The sequence below is a fragment of the Micromonas pusilla genome, assembly GCF_000151265.4.
Source record: "Micromonas pusilla CCMP1545 genomic scaffold MICPUCscaffold_6, whole genome shotgun sequence".
Classification (NCBI taxonomy): Eukaryota; Viridiplantae; Chlorophyta; class Mamiellophyceae; order Mamiellales; family Mamiellaceae; genus Micromonas; species Micromonas pusilla.
In genome coordinates, this window is record NW_003315887.1 from 17,130 (window position 1) to 34,080 (window position 16,951).

At 66.9% G+C, this 16,951-nt stretch overlaps 11 protein-coding genes across 11 annotated transcripts; 6 read left to right on the forward strand and 5 right to left on the reverse strand.

Annotated features, from left to right (window-relative positions):
* Positions 1–532: 532 nt before the first annotated feature.
* Positions 533–2,250, forward strand: MICPUCDRAFT_40027 (NhaA Na+:H+ antiporter family; the record flags this gene model as incomplete). Its single annotated transcript, XM_003059013.1, has 2 exons — positions 533–579; positions 825–2,250. The coding sequence occupies 2 exons, from the start codon at positions 533–535 to the stop codon at positions 2,248–2,250; spliced, it is 1,473 nt and encodes a 490-aa protein (XP_003059059.1).
* Positions 2,251–2,743: 493 nt separating this feature from the next.
* MICPUCDRAFT_40028 (uncharacterized protein) lies at positions 2,744–3,835 on the reverse strand (the record flags this gene model as incomplete). The annotated part of the gene is made up of 1 exon (XM_003059310.1): positions 2,744–3,835. The coding sequence occupies one exon, from the start codon at positions 3,833–3,835 to the stop codon at positions 2,744–2,746; it is 1,092 nt and encodes a 363-aa protein (XP_003059356.1).
* A 224-nt stretch (positions 3,836–4,059) lies between these two features.
* Positions 4,060–4,766, reverse strand: MICPUCDRAFT_17808 (uncharacterized protein; the record flags this gene model as incomplete). Its single annotated transcript, XM_003059311.1, has 2 exons — positions 4,060–4,425; positions 4,578–4,766. The coding sequence occupies 2 exons, from the start codon at positions 4,764–4,766 to the stop codon at positions 4,060–4,062; spliced, it is 555 nt and encodes a 184-aa protein (XP_003059357.1).
* A 260-nt stretch (positions 4,767–5,026) lies between these two features.
* Positions 5,027–5,884, reverse strand: MICPUCDRAFT_40030 (uncharacterized protein; the record flags this gene model as incomplete). The annotated part of the gene is made up of 1 exon (XM_003059312.1): positions 5,027–5,884. The coding sequence occupies one exon, from the start codon at positions 5,882–5,884 to the stop codon at positions 5,027–5,029; it is 858 nt and encodes a 285-aa protein (XP_003059358.1).
* A 197-nt stretch (positions 5,885–6,081) lies between these two features.
* MICPUCDRAFT_58503 (uncharacterized protein) lies at positions 6,082–8,091 on the forward strand (the record flags this gene model as incomplete). Its single annotated transcript, XM_003059014.1, has 1 exon — positions 6,082–8,091. The coding sequence occupies one exon, from the start codon at positions 6,082–6,084 to the stop codon at positions 8,089–8,091; it is 2,010 nt and encodes a 669-aa protein (XP_003059060.1).
* A 215-nt stretch (positions 8,092–8,306) lies between these two features.
* MICPUCDRAFT_17892 (uncharacterized protein) lies at positions 8,307–9,086 on the forward strand (the record flags this gene model as incomplete). The annotated part of the gene is made up of 1 exon (XM_003059015.1): positions 8,307–9,086. One exon carries the CDS (start codon positions 8,307–8,309, stop codon positions 9,084–9,086), a length of 780 nt encoding a protein of 259 aa, XP_003059061.1.
* A 91-nt stretch (positions 9,087–9,177) lies between these two features.
* On the reverse strand, positions 9,178–10,666 carry MICPUCDRAFT_17626 (GHMP kinase; the record flags this gene model as incomplete). The annotated part of the gene is made up of 3 exons (XM_003059313.1): positions 9,178–9,464; positions 9,661–9,931; positions 10,058–10,666. 3 exons carry the CDS (start codon positions 10,664–10,666, stop codon positions 9,178–9,180), a joined length of 1,167 nt encoding a protein of 388 aa, XP_003059359.1.
* A 167-nt stretch (positions 10,667–10,833) lies between these two features.
* MICPUCDRAFT_58507 (uncharacterized protein) lies at positions 10,834–11,925 on the forward strand (the record flags this gene model as incomplete). The annotated part of the gene is made up of 1 exon (XM_003059016.1): positions 10,834–11,925. One exon carries the CDS (start codon positions 10,834–10,836, stop codon positions 11,923–11,925), a length of 1,092 nt encoding a protein of 363 aa, XP_003059062.1.
* Positions 11,926–12,079: 154 nt separating this feature from the next.
* Positions 12,080–13,250, forward strand: MICPUCDRAFT_58508 (uncharacterized protein; the record flags this gene model as incomplete). Its single annotated transcript, XM_003059017.1, has 2 exons — positions 12,080–12,654; positions 12,854–13,250. 2 exons carry the CDS (start codon positions 12,080–12,082, stop codon positions 13,248–13,250), a joined length of 972 nt encoding a protein of 323 aa, XP_003059063.1.
* Positions 13,251–13,313: 63 nt separating this feature from the next.
* MICPUCDRAFT_33745 (uncharacterized protein) lies at positions 13,314–14,696 on the reverse strand. Its single transcript, XM_003059314.1, has 2 exons — positions 14,591–14,696; positions 13,314–14,464 (listed from the first exon to the last, which is right to left on the reverse strand). The coding sequence occupies exons 1-2, from the start codon at positions 14,609–14,611 to the stop codon at positions 13,448–13,450; spliced, it is 1,038 nt and encodes a 345-aa protein (XP_003059360.1). The 5' UTR covers positions 14,612–14,696; the 3' UTR covers positions 13,314–13,447.
* Positions 14,697–15,074: 378 nt separating this feature from the next.
* MICPUCDRAFT_1434 (uncharacterized protein) lies at positions 15,075–16,941 on the forward strand (the record flags this gene model as incomplete). The annotated part of the gene is made up of 3 exons (XM_003059018.1): positions 15,075–15,586; positions 15,771–16,284; positions 16,408–16,941. Coding segments are annotated over 3 exons (1,560 nt in total), but the record flags the coding sequence as incomplete, so codon positions are not given.
* Between the last annotated feature and the right edge of the window lie 10 nt (positions 16,942–16,951).

Consider the following 16,951-nt stretch of genomic DNA (forward strand, 5'->3'; position numbering starts at 1 on the left):
CGCCCTGAAACCGACGCCGACCGTAAAGGCTGACCGCTGACGCAGGCTGACGCACTGAAACCGTGCACGACGGTTCGGATTATCACTTTAGTCGGCACAGTTTAACAGTGTTTCCCGCCTTAAAGGATTTTTGTACGATACGAAAATGCTCGTATGTAAATGTAGTCATCGATTCGTACTTTGAAGAATTTTCGCACTTTGATCGATATAGAGATCGATTGGTTGCCCACCTCCCTCGCTTCTGATTGGTCAACGTCCGAGCTCGCAAACTTGGATAAACGTGCGCCAACCGTAGTCTCGTCGCTCTGCGAAAGTTGTTACGATCCCAGCGGCGCGCGCCGGGCACAATCAACGCACCCCAAGGACGCTCACTCCTTCAATTCGAGCAAACATGGCCGCGATGACGATCTCCGGGCTCTCCGCCTCCGCGATGGCGGCGAAGACGACGCGCGTCGCCCGCGCGCGCGTCTCCGCGAAGGCGCCCGTCTTCTCGGTGAAGGCGTCCTCCAGCAGGGCTCGCGCGTCCGCGACCATGGCGTCCGCGCGCGCGCCCGTCGCGCTCGGCCGCAGCTCCGCGAGGTGCGACTCTTCGCGCGTGCTCGACGCGTTCGTCCGTCTTTTGGCGCGCGCGCGAGGAAGCGCGCGTTCGCGCGCGCGCGCGATTCGTCGCGTCCCGCGCGCGCGCGCCACCCTCGAGATCGCGCTCACGTGTGGTCTTTTCTTCACGCTTCAACGGGTTGGACGAAATTGGTAGCCGTCCTCCTCCGGTCCTGGTCCCCCCAAAAACTCACCATCCTCCTCCCCCCCCGCCGCCCCCACCGCAGGCGCTCGGTCATCCCCGCGTCGTCGCCGTCGTCCGTCGCCGTCGTCGAGGGCGACGGCGAGGTCCGCGAGAAGAAATGGAGCGAGATGGACATCCACGAGCTCCTCGACCAAGGTCTCGGCTCCATCATGCTCCTCGGCGCCACCGCGCTGTCGCTCTTCCTCGCGAACTCCGCGATGAGCGGCGGCTTCATCGGGTTTTGGGAGCACTTCCACATCGGCCCCGCCTCGCTCGGCCTCCACCTCAACGCGCACGAGTGGGTCAACGAGGGTCTCATGGCCATCTTCTTCTTCATGGTCGGCCTCGAGATCAAACGCGAGTTCGTCTTCGGCTCTCTCTCCAACGTCAAAGCCGCGCTCCTTCCGTGCTTCGGCGCGCTCGGCGGCATGGTGGCGCCCATGGGCATCTACCTCGCGCTCAACTCCGTGACGGGCGGCATCCCCGCGGGCTGGGCCATCCCCATGGCCACCGACATCGCGTTCGCGATGGGCGTGTACAACTTTTTCAAGAACCGCATGCCCCCCGCCGTCGCCACCTTCCTCCTCACGCTCGCCACCGTGGACGACCTCGGCGCGATCGCGGTCATCGCGGTATGCTTCGCGAAGGGCATCGTCCCCGCGTACCTCGCCGCCTCCGCCGGCATCTGCGCGGTGCTCGCGATCTGCTGCAAGAAGAAGGTGTCCAACATGATCGTCTACTCCGCGCTCGGCGTCGCGCTCTGGTTCGCGCTTCTCAAGGGGGGCATCAACGCGGACATCGCCGGCGTCGTCGCCGCGCTCGCCATCCCCGCGGACGCGGACGCCCCCGCGGGATCCCACGCGCACGCGTTCGAGGACGGCATGAAGGTGACGCTCATCGACGACCTCATCCACTTCCTTCACCCGATATCGTCGATGCTCATCATGCCGCTGTTCGCGTTGGCGAATTGCGCCGTCGTGGTGCAGGCGTCGGCCATGGCGGGCGTCTTCACCGCGCCCGTGGGCCAGGGCATCATGGCGGGTCTCCTCGTGGGCAAGCCGCTCGGCATCGCCGCGATCTGCATGGCGGCGATCAAGATGAACCTGTGCTCGTTCCCGCCCGGGATGAACCTCAAGCACATGCTCACCGTCGGCATGCTCGCGGGGATCGGCTTCACGATGTCGCTGTTCCTGATCGAGCAGGCGCTCGTCGGGATGCCGGTGGCGAGCGTGACCGCGAAGCTCGCGATTCTGGTCTCCTCGGGGATCGCCGCGACGGTCGGCGGATTCGCGATGACGCGATTCCCCGTGTACTTCTGTGAGATTGTGTGCGACGACGACGGGTGCGCGCCGGAGCTGTTCGAGGAGGCGAAGTTCAAGAGCGAAAACGATTGCGACGAGGACGGGTGCGTCCCGAAGTTTGACGAACCCGTCAGCGCGGTGACGGGCGAGGCGAAGAAGGAGCAGTGAGCCCAAAGTATTCGTTTCGTTCGCGCGTTTCCCGCGGCACAAAACACGGTTGAGACGTCTTCGAGCGAGTCGGAAGACGGCGGCGGCGCGCGGCGATCGGATCGGGTGTGTAGCATAACTTTTTGTCTGTAAGTAGGACGGGACCGACGGGGTCGGCTCCCGCCTCTAGTTGAGGATGGTTGAAAACATTGAACGAGGTTTACGTTTTTCACCCGCGCGCCTCGACGGCGTTCGTCCATCTCACGGCGCGCGCGTCTTTCGTGTGCTTCGCAGTAGTAGTACAGTACATCTTCATTGAAACGCGATATACTATCGCGATATCTCGCTCGCAGCTCTCGAAACTCGACTCTCCTCGTTCTGTTCTTTCACCCGTCCCCGCCCGCGCTAATTTCTTTCAACTCGACCCCCCGCCCAGCCCCCCCTCCCCCGCCGCTCCCGCGCTGATATGATAAGGCGCGCGCAGCAGCGCGTCTCACGACGTCTTCACCCACCTTTACGTCTCCTCCTCGCCGTAGCTCCGCTTACTCGTCTGCCTCAGCTCCCCCCCGCACAGCTCCATGACTTCCCTCCACAGCGGCTTGGGGAGCTGAATCACCTGCTTCAGCGCGAGCTGCCGCGAGCACGCCACCGGGTACCACACCCCTCTCTCGCACTCGCTCTCGAGCTGCCCCGGGGCCCAGCCGCAGTACCTCGCGAAGAACTTGAAGTCCGTGGGCTTCAGCGTGCCGTCCTTCACGAGCTCGCACGCGCTGTCGTACCCGCCGAGGTACACCCCGGGTAAGACCTCGCTCCCGCCGGCAACCTCGGAAGATCCGTGGAGGAACGAGACGGTGCCGTCGCCGACGTCGCCGCCAAAGTAGAGCTGGTTGTTCGCGAACGGGCTGCTGTCGTCGCCGCCGACGTACCCCATGTTGTACTGCGTCGGGCGGTTCAGGATGACCCCCATGCTGCCCTTCTCGTGGTGCTCGAGGACTAAGATCACCGCCTGGTGGAAGTACTGCTGGCCGAGTTTGAATTCCTCCTCGGACGCGAGGAGGAGGCATCCCTTCTCCGGGGCGCCGATGACGTGCGCCCAGGGCGTCTCGGACGCGAGCTCCGGGTTTTGCGTGCTCAGGAGCTTGATGTTTTCTCCGCTCGCGGCTTCCACGCGCGCGGCCTCGTCCGCGGACGCGCCCGGGGCGTCGGATCCCGCGCTCTCCGAGTTCACGAGCTTGGCGCGGAAATCGCGCCAGTCGCCCTCCAGCGCGGGCGCGACGTCGTCCTCGGGCGTCGGGAGCTTCTCCGCGTCCTCCGAGCTCGACGCCGCGGAGGGCTCGGGTTCGGGCTCTTTCTTCGTGTCATCCTCGTTCTTCGGGGCGTCGTCCTTCGCCGCGCGAAGCGCGATCGCGGCGCGGCGACGCGCGGCGGGGCGCGGCGCGCGAAGCGACGGGCACGAGGCTCGCGACGACGCCTTGGAACTCGTTGACACGTGGGCTGCATTTCGTTCCGCGCGCGCGGCGCGCGCGCGGAAAGAGCGCGCGGGCGCGCTCGACGAAGACGCGCTCGCGCGCGTCGCGTGCATGCTCGCGCACAGCGTGAAGCTCATCTCTCGACGTGCGGCGTGCGGCGCGTCAGAGTCGAGTGCGGAGCCGGAGGGAACGCGCGAGATATTCCTCCGATCTTTCTTTCGGTTGATGACAGCGTGTCGCGGCCGGGCGCGGCCGCGTCCGCTTCAGTTCGGGCGCCTCGCCGGGCGTTTCGTTTTTTATTATTATTCCCGCCATCGTACGAGTAACGACGAACGAGGTCTACGTCTCCATCGCTCGCGCGTTACTCCTTATCCTTCCTCCACGTCACGAGCACGTCGTCCGTGCGGTATCGCTGCGTGCACGTCGTGTCCTTCATCGCCGTCACGTCGCCCTCCATGAACGCCAACAGCCCGGCGTAGGCGATCATCGCGCCGTTGTCGACGCAGTATCGATCGTCCGTCGCGTAGAGCGCGCCGCCGCGTTGTTTCACCATCTCTCCCATCATCTCCTGCAGCCGCACGTTACACCCGACGCCGCCGACGATGAGGACGTCCTGCGTGTTGCAGTGCGCCATCGTGCGCTCCGTGATCTCCACGAGCATCGCGAATATCGTCTCCTGAAGCGAGAAGCACAGATCCGCGGCGGTGCACTCGCCGCGACGCATGCGCTCCCTGACGAGGGTCGTCGGGGTGAGGTTGAAAGGCGTCAGAAGCGGAATTGAAAGGCGTCATAGGGTCGAATGTTGAAAAAGCGTAGGATGCGCGGAGAGAAAGTCCTTAAGGATCGGCGTTCACCACGCGGATGCAGTCGTATGGGGACCAGTGTGAGGAATACGCGCCTCGCCTCCTTCTCCGCGAACGTGAGCACGCCGCTCAGCGACACGTCCATGCCTTTGACCGCGTACGGTAAGTCGATAAATTTCGTGCCTTTCTTCGCCTCCTGCTCGATGCTGGCGACCAGGAGCGCGTTGGAGGGCGGCGCCGGCGAGCCGCATCGGTTCGCGCCCATGGTCGTCGTCGCGGACGTGAACGCGGACGGGTTAGGGCTGGTGTCGTGGTGGGCAGACGACGACGATACGCTGGCGGAGGGGATAGAAGAGGACGGGGGCGACGGGAAGGGGGGGGCGGGGAAGGAAGCCGCGAGAGCGCCGGACGGCAAGGCGGGCAAGAAGTAGCGGCGTCTGGTCGTCGCGCCCAACGCGAATGATGAACGAACGCGACACCTTAGACTACGACAAACGCGCGCGACGTCGACCGTTCGTCGTCTGCCTACGCCTTCTTCGATCGCTGCATCTCGGCGTTCATCTTCTCCTGTTGCGCCTTGATCATCGACATGCTCCCCGCGAGCATCTCGTTCTTCTTCTGGGTCGAGATGGTCGGCAGCGCGCTCATCAGCCGCAGCTCCGCGCGCGCCGACGGCGCGCCAAATTCGCCGCGCGTCTCCTCGTCCCACTCCAACGCCGCGTGCGCTGCGCCCGTCGCGACCGGGAACGTCTCGCTCGGGTCCGTCGCGCCCGCGCGCTTCGGCCCGCGCTGCGTCCGCGCGCCGAACTGGACCTCCTCGTCGGATGCGATCGGGAGCATCTTCAGGTGTTTCCGCTTCGCGAACGCGAGAAGGACGGCGCGGCGCTCCGCTACGGCGAGATCCAAATCGCCCCCCGCGGAGATGACGATGTCGCCGAGCGGGAGCCATCGCTCGTTGGTTTCGTCCGCGCCGCCGGTCCCCGGTCCCGGGGCGTTCGGGCCGCGCATGCTGAGGCCGACGTCGACGGCGGCGGCGGCGGCGGCGGTCGACGCGGGGGACGCCGCGGGGGACGCCGCGGCGGACCCCTTTCGCACTTTACGGACGAACAGAAAGTATTCCTCGGTGTCGTCCCCCGGCGCGAACACCGCGTTCAGCGGGCCGTCGTCCGCGGACGGCTTCGCGCGCGTCTCCTTCGCCGCGTACGGGTCTTTCACCTCGTTCCGGTACCGCTTGCCCTTGCCCTTGCCCGCGCGCGTGACCAGGGGCGCGCCGCGCGGGATTCGGGTTCGGAGTCTCGCCGTCGTCGAGCCCGAGAGCGAATTCGTCGCCGCCAGCGACCGCGACGACAGCGTCGTCGCGACCGCGCTACTAGAGGACGCCATGCGTCGTATCTCGCGTCCGCGGCGGGGTGCTTCGCGTCGCTCCTCGCGAGCGTATCGAGGTCGCGCGCGTCTTTATCTAAGTGGACGCGCGCGCGGTGTGCGGTGTGCCCGCGGACGGCGCGGCGTCGCGCTTTTATCCATTTTGCTGCTTGCATGCGTCGGCTCCACAGAAATCTCGCCCGCGTCATCACTTCCAGATGCGCCGACGGAAGCGCCTGGAGGAGCGCGTGCTCGCGGAGGCGGCGCGGTCGCCGCCGTCGAAGAAGTACCTTCGACGGCTGAAGTACCTCGGGGGAGACGAGGGACATCGCGATGGCGACGGCGACGGCGACGAGACGACGACCGCCGCCGAAAAACGAGCGCGAACGTCGGCGCCGCCTTCGAAGCCGCCGCGCTCGACCCCGCCACTCTCGACGTCCGGGCGAGGGACGACGCGCATCGAGCCGGTGTCGTACGGCGCGCTCGCGGCGTTAGACGAGGGCATGGCGAGGAACGTCAAGGCGAACCGGAAGCGCGCCAGGGACGCGCAGACGCTGTTGAAGCGAGCGGTCAACCTCAAGCAGAGCGACGAGGAGCGATTGAAATTCTTCAACCGCCTCGTGAAGGACTTTGGGAACGACAAGCAGCTCGGATTCGCGGAGGAGGCGTTTCGACGCATCGCGGAGGGGCCGCGGAAGTTGAGACCGAACGTGTACTCGTACACGAACCTTCTGAACGCGTGCGTGCGCGTGGGCGAGCTCCAGCGCGCGCGGGATCTCTTCGAGCGCATGAAAAAAGACGACGCCGCGACGCCGAACGAGGTGACGTACACCGTGCTCGTGAAAGGCCTCGCGCAGGAGGGTTTACTCGACGAGGCCGCGGACGTGATCGAGTGCGACATGCCGCGCGCGGGGGTGACGCCCAACGTTCGGACGTTCAGCACGTTGTTACGGAATTGCGTCCGACACGCGGACGCGTCGGCGGCGCGGCGGTGTTTCCAGACGATGCGCGACTCCGACGTCGCCCCGGACGCGGCGTCGTTCGATTACCTCGTCAAGACGAGGTGCGCGGCGAACGACATCGCGGGCGCGTGGGCGGCGCTCGAGGAGCTCGAAGCGCAGGGGTTAGATCCGTCGCCGCAGACGCACGCGGCGTTGGCGACGGCGTCGAGCCTGCGGTGCGACCTTCTGGTGAAGTACGACGGCGAGGAGTTAAACGGAGGCGACCTCGCGAGGCGCGCGTGCGACGCCGCGCGACGCGCCGTGGACGCGAACGGCGCGGGGACGGTCGAGGGACAACGCGAAGAGAATAATAGTGGCATTGCCATCACAGGCGGCAGCGTCGGCGTCGGCGTCGGGGGCTACGGCAGCGACAGCGACGCGCCGGCGGCGGCGCCGGACGACGACGACGCGGCGAAGACGAAGACGCCGCCGTCGTCGGCGCCGACCGCCGCCGTCGACGCCAGCAAGAGCGTGCGGCAGTTTCTTCGTCTGCGGAACAGCGACGCGCTGCGGCAAGTCGCGGACGCGGAGGCGTTCCTCGCTAAGGGAGACGACGTCCTGCGCGCCGTCGCGAGGGATATCGCCGACGGGATGCGCGCGGAGAGAGGCCGCGTCCGCGTTCACGACGGCCCCGGCGCCGAGCTGCGCCTCGGCGTCGACGCGTTTGACGACGCGTCGCTGCCGGTCCGCGTAGAGGTGTGTTCCGGGCACGGCGACTGGGTCACGTCGCGCGCGGCGGCGGACGCGACGCGACGCAACTGGCTCGCGATCGAGATGCGGAAGAACCGTGTCGCGATGACGTGGCACAAGGCGATTCGCCGGCGGCTGACGAACCTGGCGCTGCTTCGAGGGACGGCGCACGAGACGCTTTCGACGAGGGTGCCGGCGGATCGCGTCGAGGAGATTCACGTCAACTACCCGGACCCGCCGGAGTGGGTCGGGTCGTCGCAGTGCCTCGTCGACCGCGCGTTTCTCGAGGCGTGTCACCGCGCGCTGAAGAAGGACGGGACGGGGCACGTCACGTTCGTCACGGATGATCCGACGTACGCGATGCGCATGTGTCGCGAGCTGTCCGTCGCCGCGGGGATGTTCGCGCCCACGGAGGAGGGTGGCGCGCGGCCGTTTCGCGCGGGCGTGCCGGAAGATTACGGCGGGTCGTACTTTGACGCGATGTGGACGAACGGGAACCTCCGGGATCGGTATTACATCCGGTACCGAGCGCTGTAGCGGTCGTATGATAGTCGCGTCGACCGGCGGCGTTATCGAAATATTATCTTTTAGAATCCGAAAAACTAACAACTTGACAACAATTCGCTCACTTCGCGATGCGCGGACCTCTGGCTCCGGCGCCGTCCCCCCCCGCGCTCGCGGCGCGCCGGGCCGCCTCGCGCGCGAGCACGAGCTCCCGCGTCGCGCGTCGCGCGCCGTCCCCCCCGCGCGCGATGAAGAAGAAGAAGTCCAAGACGCCGAACGCGCCGCCGTTCGCGGTGGAGGAAGAATCGTCCGACGCGGCGCTGTGCGAGTTTTACACGCACTCGCTGTGCCCGTACGCGCACAGGGTCTCGCTCGCGCTCGCGTTCAAGCGCGTCCCGCACGCGCGCAAGCACGTGGACGTATCGAACAAGCCGAGGTGGTTTCTCCAGGTGAACCCGCGCGGTTTAGTCCCCGTGATTCGCACGAGGGAGCGCGAGGTGCTGAACGAGTCGATCGACCTGTGCTACTGGCTCGACGCCAGCTTCGTCGGCGAAAACCACCCGCCGCTGATGCCGAGCGATAACGACGAGCGGAACCGCGCGCTGCGCCTCGTGAAGGCCGCGGACGGCGGGTTCATCGCCGCGGGGTTGAGTTTCATCGGCGGCGGGTGGGGGTTCACGGAGGGCGACCCCGGGGACGCGAGACGCGCGACGCTCGCGGCGGAGGTGGCGAAGATCGAAGACCAGATGGACGACTGGGACACGTTCCTGTGCGGCGTGGACCCGTCCGTCGCGGACGTGGTCTTGTGGCCGTTCGTCGAGAGGTTCGAGCTCGCGATGCGGGAGTTCAACGACACGGAGCTCGCGGAGATGGGCGGGAAGAAGTTCAGCCGGTGGATGCGGCACATGAAGAAACTGCCCGAGGTGCGGCGCTTGGCGCCGGACGAGGCGAAGCTGCTGAAGAGTTGGCGGCGGACGATGCGTCTGGATTACTTCGACTACGAGACCGCGGACATGGACGACCCGTGAGTGACTCTAAGAGAGATATCATATGATAACAACTTCCTGTACTGTATGATGCGCGCGAAGTCGTCTTTTTGTAATGAAACAACAACCCCTCCTAAACGTTACCTACCCTAAATGACTCGCGCGCTCTCTCGAACGACTCGCGCGCTCGCGCGCTCCGCGCGCGCGGCTCGCGGACGACGACTCTCTCGACGACGTACCCCTTCCCCGCGCACGCCGACTTCAGCCGCTCCGCTTGCTCCTCCCCGTCCGGGCACATCGCCACGATCGCGCCGCCGGAGCCGGTGAACTTCGCGCGCGCGCCCACCCCGCGCGCGGTCTCGATCATGTCGACGTTGACGGCGCCGAGCGCGGCGTCGCCGAACATTTTCCGTCGCGCGTCTGACGAGGGCGGAGGCGACCGCGGGCGCGTCGCGTCAGTCGGCGTCGCGAGGACGATCGGGCGCGTCGGGATCGAAACCACCGAGGGGCGGGCGGCGGGCGGGCGGGCGGAGAGAAACGCACGCGACGCGCGAGGGAAGAAAGAGAAAGTCCTCAAGGAATGAAGTTCACGACGCGAACGCGGTCGTACGGGGACCGGCGCGGGAGGACGCGCCAAAGTTGGCGTCCATCAGCGCGCCGAGCGTCTCGACGACGTCGACGCCGCGCCTCAACGCGTCCGCGCCCGTCTCCGCGTACCCCGCGACCTCGCGCATCGTCTCTCGCACGAGCGCGTCGCCCTCGTCCCACCGCCTTCGAACGTCCGAGTGCACCTTCCCGCTGTCGCTCGGGTTGTCGCACCACACGAGGTATAACGGCGGCAGCGCCGCGGCGTCGAGGCGTTCGTACGTTCCTCGCCCGACGCGCGCCTGGGGTGAAGTTCAAAGGCGTCAGAAGCGGAGTTGAAAGGCGCCGAGGGCGGGTATTGAAACCGTGGCGTGGGCGGAGAGAGACGACGGCAAACGTCCTTAAGGATCGGCGTTCACCACGCCGACGCGGTCGTATGGGGACCAGCGTATAGAACGCGCCTCTTCGGCGAAGTCCATGTACACGACGCCCTCGTACACCTGCGCGACGCGGTCCTGCAACCCCGCGGTGATCCCCAAGTCTCTCTCCGCGGACAGCGCGAGCGTAGGTCTGTCGTCCAGCGGTATGTCGACGTCGTAGTGCGTCGTGAGGCAGTTGAGCGCGGCGACGATGAGCGCGGAGCTGCCGCTCATGCCCGTCTGCTTGGGGATGTTGGTTTTGTAATCCAGCGTGAACCCGCGCCCGTGAAGCGTCAGTCCGTTCGCGTCGCAGTGCTCGTGGAACTTGTAACACAGCGCGCGCAGCAGCCGCACGCCGCCGTAGTACCCGTGCGCCTTCGTGCGCGTCGCGAGCGATTTGAGGCAGTCGAAGTTGCTCACGTCGTGCGGCCCCGGTTCGATGCATATTCGCGGGCTGAACGGCTGCTGGTTCGGCGTCAGCCTCACCTCCGCGTGGTAGTTCTCGATCGCGAGCGAGACGCACTTGCCGCCGTACCCGTCCGAGGGGTTCCCGAGGAGGCCGACGCGCGCGTAGGCTCTGCGCGTGATGACGCCGATGTCCCCGGTCTCGGAGGCCATGGCGGCGCGGCGCGGCGCGGCGCGATCTGACGCGTCGAGCGTCGACGACGGCTGGAGATATTTTTCGCGGGAAGAATCGTCGCGTCGCGACCGAAACAGAAGCTTCCTTCGTCTCGCAAAGCAACAACGTTATCTCCGCGCGCGCGGGCCGCACGCGCGCGCACGCGATGACGGAGCCCGACCCCCAACCCCCGGAACGCGCGCCCGGAACCCCCGCCGTGGACGACGACGGCGAGGAGATCCTGTGTCGCTACTGCTTCGACGGCCCCGAGGAAGGGACGATGCTCTCGGGAATCTGCGCGTGCGCGGGCGGACAGAAGCACGTGCACCTCGACTGCCTTCGTCGCTGGCAGCGCATGGTCCTCGTCTCGCAGCCGACGCACCCGGCGTTCTACGAGGACGACGTCCGGCACCACAAGTGTAACGTCTGCGCGGCGAACTTTAACATCCCGCCGCCGACGAGGAACGAGCTCATGCAGACCTTCACCGGCGCGGAGATCGCCGCGCTCGTCGACGAGGGGTGCGTCATCGGTTCCCAGCGCGCCTTCTCGGACGAGCTCGAGCGTCAACTCGTCTCGATGCCGTTCTTCCAGAGGCTCGTGTGCGGGTACAGGAACTGGATCAAGGGCGTGTACCTCATCACCGGCGTGACCCCGGACGACGGCACGGTCACGCTGCCCATACGAAGCGGCGACACGCTCGATCAGATTCGCGACCGTCTCCTCGTCGGCGACGCGACGACGGACGACGACGAAGGCGGCGGCGGCGGCGGCGGCGGCGGCGGCGGCGACGGCGCGACCGAGCGCGACTTAGGGTTGATGGTCAGCGGCCGAAGGCACGTGCTCGTGAGCGTCGGCGGCGTGACGGGCGATAAGGAGTCGTTGCGTCGCGCGCTGTGCGCCGCGCGCGCGCCCGTGGAGCTGAAACTGAGCACGGGGAAAGAGCCCGACTGCGGCGAGGACCACGTCACGGCGGTGAATTTGGCGCGTCTGGTGCCGTTGTTCCCGGAGGAGGAGGAGGAGGAGGAGGACGAGGACGACGACGAGGAGGGGAACGACGCGGGGGTGAACTTGGAGGAGGAGGAGATGGAAGGCGCCGCGCGCGGAAGCGACGGAAGCGACGACGACATGGACGCGGAGGAAGAGGAGGAGGGCTCCGAGGAGGAGGAGGAGGGCTCCGAGGACGGAGACATCTCCGAGGTGCGTTCTATACACTGGTTCCCATACGACCGCGTTCGCGTGGTGAACGCCGATCCTTAAGGACTTTTCCCGGCGTCTCTCTGCGCCCACCCCTCGCTTTCAATCCCCGTCCTCGATGCCTTTCAACGCCAACTGACGCCTTTGAACTCCACCCCGACGTTCGCTTGTATAGAACGGCCCTGAGGACGCGCGAGCCCGGGAAGAAGAATCCGCGATGGAGGCGACGACGAGCGATCCTTCCCCACCGGTCGTCGTCGCGGAAGGCGCGTCCGGCGCCGGCGACGGCGACGGCGGCGACGACGCGGAGGAAGAGGAGGAGGAGGCACAAGCGCCCGACCCCCCCCCGCCGCCGCGGCCGCCGCCGATCGCGTTCGAACGCCGCCGCCGCCGCCGCGCGCGCGACCGCGTCGCCGACCTCGAAGACGACCGCCGCGCGAGAAAAGGCTGGCGCGCGACCGCGCGACTCGCGGTCTCCAAGGCGATGGACGCCGTCGCGGCGAAGTACCCCGGCGCGCGTGCCGTCGAGATCACCCACTTCGCGGGCGGGCCATGCGACGAGCGCGAGATCGTGACGTGCGTCGTCCCCGGCGGCGTGCGCCGCGGGTGGACCGTCGTGACGAAACGCGACGGCGGGTTGGAAGCGGCGATTCGACTCGCGCACGGCCGCGCCGCGCGCCGCGCCGGGGACGCGCAGGGGCGCGTGTCTGGGTCGCAGACCGTGCGTCTGAAAGGTCTGAGCGCGCGCCCGGAGCTCAACGGCGAGATCGGGCTCGCGCTGAGGCGCGTTCTGTGCGCCGGTCCCCGTACGACCGCGTCGGCGCGGCGCGCGCCGTTTCTTATTACTAAGGACTTTCTCTCCCGGCGCGCGTTTCTCTCCGCCCATCACCCCTCGCTTTCGATCCCCGACATACACCCCTCGACGCCTTTGAACTCCAACTGACGCCTTTCATTTCCGCCCCGACGTTCTCTCGTACGGAACGACCCTCAGGTTCGAGGCGTCCACGGGGCGATGGCTGATGCGACTGCGCAACGGCGACGGGAAGCAGGTCAAGCCGGAAAACTTGGAGCCGATGGAGGGCGCGGGCGGGCGGGTGTTCGCGTTCTGGGGCGACGCGCGGTGGTCGCGCGCGCAGCTGCTGGGCGAGATCGCGCGCGGGCACTGGGGTTTGTGCCGCGGCAGCGTCGCGGACATCGCGTGCGCGCCCGAGGCGCGGTACGAGAGTTTACTCGGCAGCGAACGGCTGGCGTTCGCGCCGGTGACGGAGATGACGGAGGATTTTCTTCGGAACGCGCGGCGGGAGATGGCGGCGCTTGGGAGCATCGCGAGGGAGACGATGCCGGAGGGCGAGGAAGCGGAGGAGGAGGGCGACGGGGACAGTCCGTGAACTGAATGAAGGAAAAACGCGGCAGGCATCGTGCGACGCGCGAACGAACGAACGGAACGGATCGAACGAGCGAACGTGGGTTGACTACCAGACAAAATTAAATGCTCTCAACGGAACAGAACAGAGTGACGGCAGAGTGGACCTTCGGTCCACACTGGACACAAGCTGTACTAAACGTACAGCTATCAGAACGCGCCTCAGCGCTCGTCTTTCGCCGCCGCCGCCGCCGCGGACGGGGGATAATACTCCACGCCGTTCACCTTCGCGAACCGCCCTTTCTTCCCAAACACCGGCGCGTCGTCGTCCCACGGCCAACCCCCAAACCGCGTGCTCTCGTAATCCGCGAACGCCCGCGCGATCTCGCTTCGCGTGTTCATCACGAACGGGCCGTGCTGCGCGACGGGTTCCCCGATGGGCCGCCCCTGCAGAATCAACACCATCGCGTCTTCGCTCGCGTCGCTCGGGACGCTCAGCTCCGCGCCGACGCTCGCGTCGAGCTCGACGGCGACGCCCTTCCTCAGCGTCTCGCCCTCGCATCGCAGCGCGCTCCCCTCGAAAAAGTACGCGCTCCGGTTCGCGTCGCCGCCGACGCGCGCGGGCGGCAACGCGAACGTCGCACCCGGTTTCATCGTCATAAACGCGACCACGACGTCGTTGGCGTCGTCCGCGGCCCAGCTCTCAAGGGGCGGCGTCCCGCCCCGCGCGCCGAGCAGCTCCCCCGCCCACACGATCGCGGTCGTCAGCCCGTCCGCGCTCTTCGCCGTCGCGACGTCCTCGCCCCAGTGCATGACGAACGCGGGGTCCGCCATCTTACTCCGCGCCGGAAGGTTGAGCCAAATCTGAAACAATCGCAGCGGGTTGGGCGCGTCCGCGTTCACGAGAGGGAACATCTCGCCGTGGACGATGCCCTTACCCGCGGTCATCCACTGCACGTCGCCGTGGCCGTACCGCCCCGCGTTCCCGACCGAGTCCGTGTGATCCACGAGGCCTATCATCGTCGCGGTGATCGTCTCGAACCCGCGGTGCGGATGCTGAGGGAATCCGGGGACTCTGTCGCCGTGGTACATTCTGTACGCGCTGTTCGGGTCGAAGTCCGCGCCGTTGCCTCGTCTCGGCGCGCGGAGCTGGTCGTCCCCGGCGGGGTAGTCGTCGTTGTGATACACCGCGAACAGGAACGGGTCGGGGGTTTGGAACGGGAACCGGAGCGGCTCCACCTGCGACGGAGGAACGAGGGACGACGACGACGCGCGATGAGCGCGCGAAAGAAGAAGCACGACGGGCGGTTCGGGAAATGAATCTCCGGACGAGGAGAGAGGCTGGGACGAGCGTCGATCGCGCACCTTCTTCACCGCGGACGACATCGCGGGAGCGCTCGAGAACGCCGCGACGGTGCGAACGCGAGGAGAACGGCGCGTGAATCTCGCGGTGAGGCGCGCGAGAGAGCCGAGACGAGCCGCGCGCATGGAAGTGGTGACACACCGGTGTGTCACTACGCGAGACAGGACACGACACTCTCGAAAAACTGACATTCGCCCGTCGACTCTCGTACAGTGCGAGCCGCGCGCGACTCGCGTCATGGCGGGCGACGCCAGCGACGACGACGACGACGCGATCGTCATCACGGGCGAGACCGCGGGCGACGCCGCCGGTCGAGAAGACGTCGTCGTCACGGGCGAGACCGCGCCGAGCGGCGTCGGCTCGAAGCGCCCGAGATCTGGCGGTCGATCTCGACACGACGTCGTCGCAGAAAATCTAAATGTAGGCACCCTCTTCAACGCCAACCCTAACCCCACTCGGACGACGCCGCCGGACGTCAACGTCGACCCGCCCGCGTTCCGACTGTGGAGCACGGAGGGCGTCACCGCGGACGCGAACGCGGGGTGCGTGAGCATCTCCGACGTCGTCCGCGGGAGCGTTCGGTGGGCGATCGTGATGAACTTCACGGTGGACCTCGACTGGTTTCTCGCCGCGTGCCCGGCGCTTCGAACCGCGCGCAGAGTGATCCTCATGTACGGCAACATGCACCCAGGCGTCGCGGAGATCCCGAAGCACTGGTCCACGCACAAGCCGCCGTGCCCGCAGTACGGAACGCACCACACGAAGGCGTTCATTCTCGCGTACGACGCCGGCGTGCGAGTCGTGATTCACACCGCGAACCTGACACACCACGACTTCAACAAATCGTGCCAGGCGGTGTGGTACCAGGACTTCCCGCTGAAGCGCGAGTCGTCGCCGCCCGGGAGCGCGTTCGAAAACGACCTCGTGCGGTACGTGTCGCGACTCCAGTGGAGCGGCGAATCCGTCGACGGCGAGAGGGTGTCCCCGGAGGCGCTCAGGTACGTTCTATACACTGGTCCCCATACGACCGCGTTGGCGTGGTGAACGCCGACCCTTAAGGACTTTGCCCGGCGTGTCTCTCCGCCCACACCTCGCTTTCAATCCCTGCCCTCGACGCCTTTCAACTCCAACTGACGCCTTTGAACTCCACCCCGACGTTCGCTCGTATGGCACGACCCTCAGGAGGTACGACTTCTCCGGCGCCGGCGTCAAGTTGATCGCGTCCGTGCCCGGTCGGCACGCCGGCGAAGAGCTGCGTCGGTGGGGGCACATGGCCGTCCGAACCGCGTTAGAGCGCGAGACGCACGACGACGCGTTTAAGGGGTCGAGCGTGTTGTGTCAGTACACGAGTACCGGGTCGCTGCCGAAGAAGTGGCTCGACGAGGAGTTCCGAGACAGTTTGTGCGCCGGCGCGTGCGCGGGGGGCGGGGGGGGGTCGGTGGGGGGAAACGCAAACGATCGGTCGTTAGGTCCCGGCGAGATGCAGCTGCTGTGGCCGACCGTGGAGGAGATACGGACGTGTGACGTCGGGTACGCCGCGGGCGGGAGCATCCCCGGGAACGGCAAGAACGTTCGCCGGCCGCACTTGACGGAGAAATTCCACAAGTGGGCCAAGCCGAACGACGACGACGACGACGACGCGCATCCGATGGGTCGGAGGAAGCACATGCCGCACATAAAGACGTTTTCGCGGTACGTCCCCGCGGTCAGCGCCGCGGCGGTCGACGCGGACCCTTCGATCGGCGAGATGAAACGCGCGCTTCAGAGCGCGATGGTGAACATCGCGTCGTGCGTGGAGAAGTCCGACCTCCGCGCGAAGTACGACGCGCTGACGCCCTACCAAAAAAAACGCGGCGGCGGCGGCGGCGTCGCGGGCGCGAAATTCGCGTACGTCATCGTGTGCTCGCACAACCTCAGCGGCGCGGCGTGGGGGAAGCTCGAGCACGGCGGGTCGCAGATACACGTCTATTCCTACGAGCTCGGGGTCATGTTCCTTCCGTCGTTGATCGGCGCTCGGACCGCGAAGCCGTTTTCCGCGCTGTCCGCGACGGAGGCGGATCCGTTTCGTTGCCTCGCCGCGGTCCGACCGCGCGCGACGACGACGGCGACGGCGACGGCGACGGCGACGAGTGAGGGCGCGGTAGTGCTCACGCACGCGCTGACGCTCGCGCGCCCGCCGGGCGCGGCGACCGCGACGACGGCGAGCGGACCGAGCGCGACGCTCGCGTTGTGCCCTCTTCCTTATAACGTCCCGCCGCTGCGGTACAATCTCGACGACAACGCGCCGCTGCTGGAGAGGGACGAGCCGTGGGTGTGGGATCAGAGGTACGACGTCGCGGACGAGTGGGGGAGGTTCGGATGTT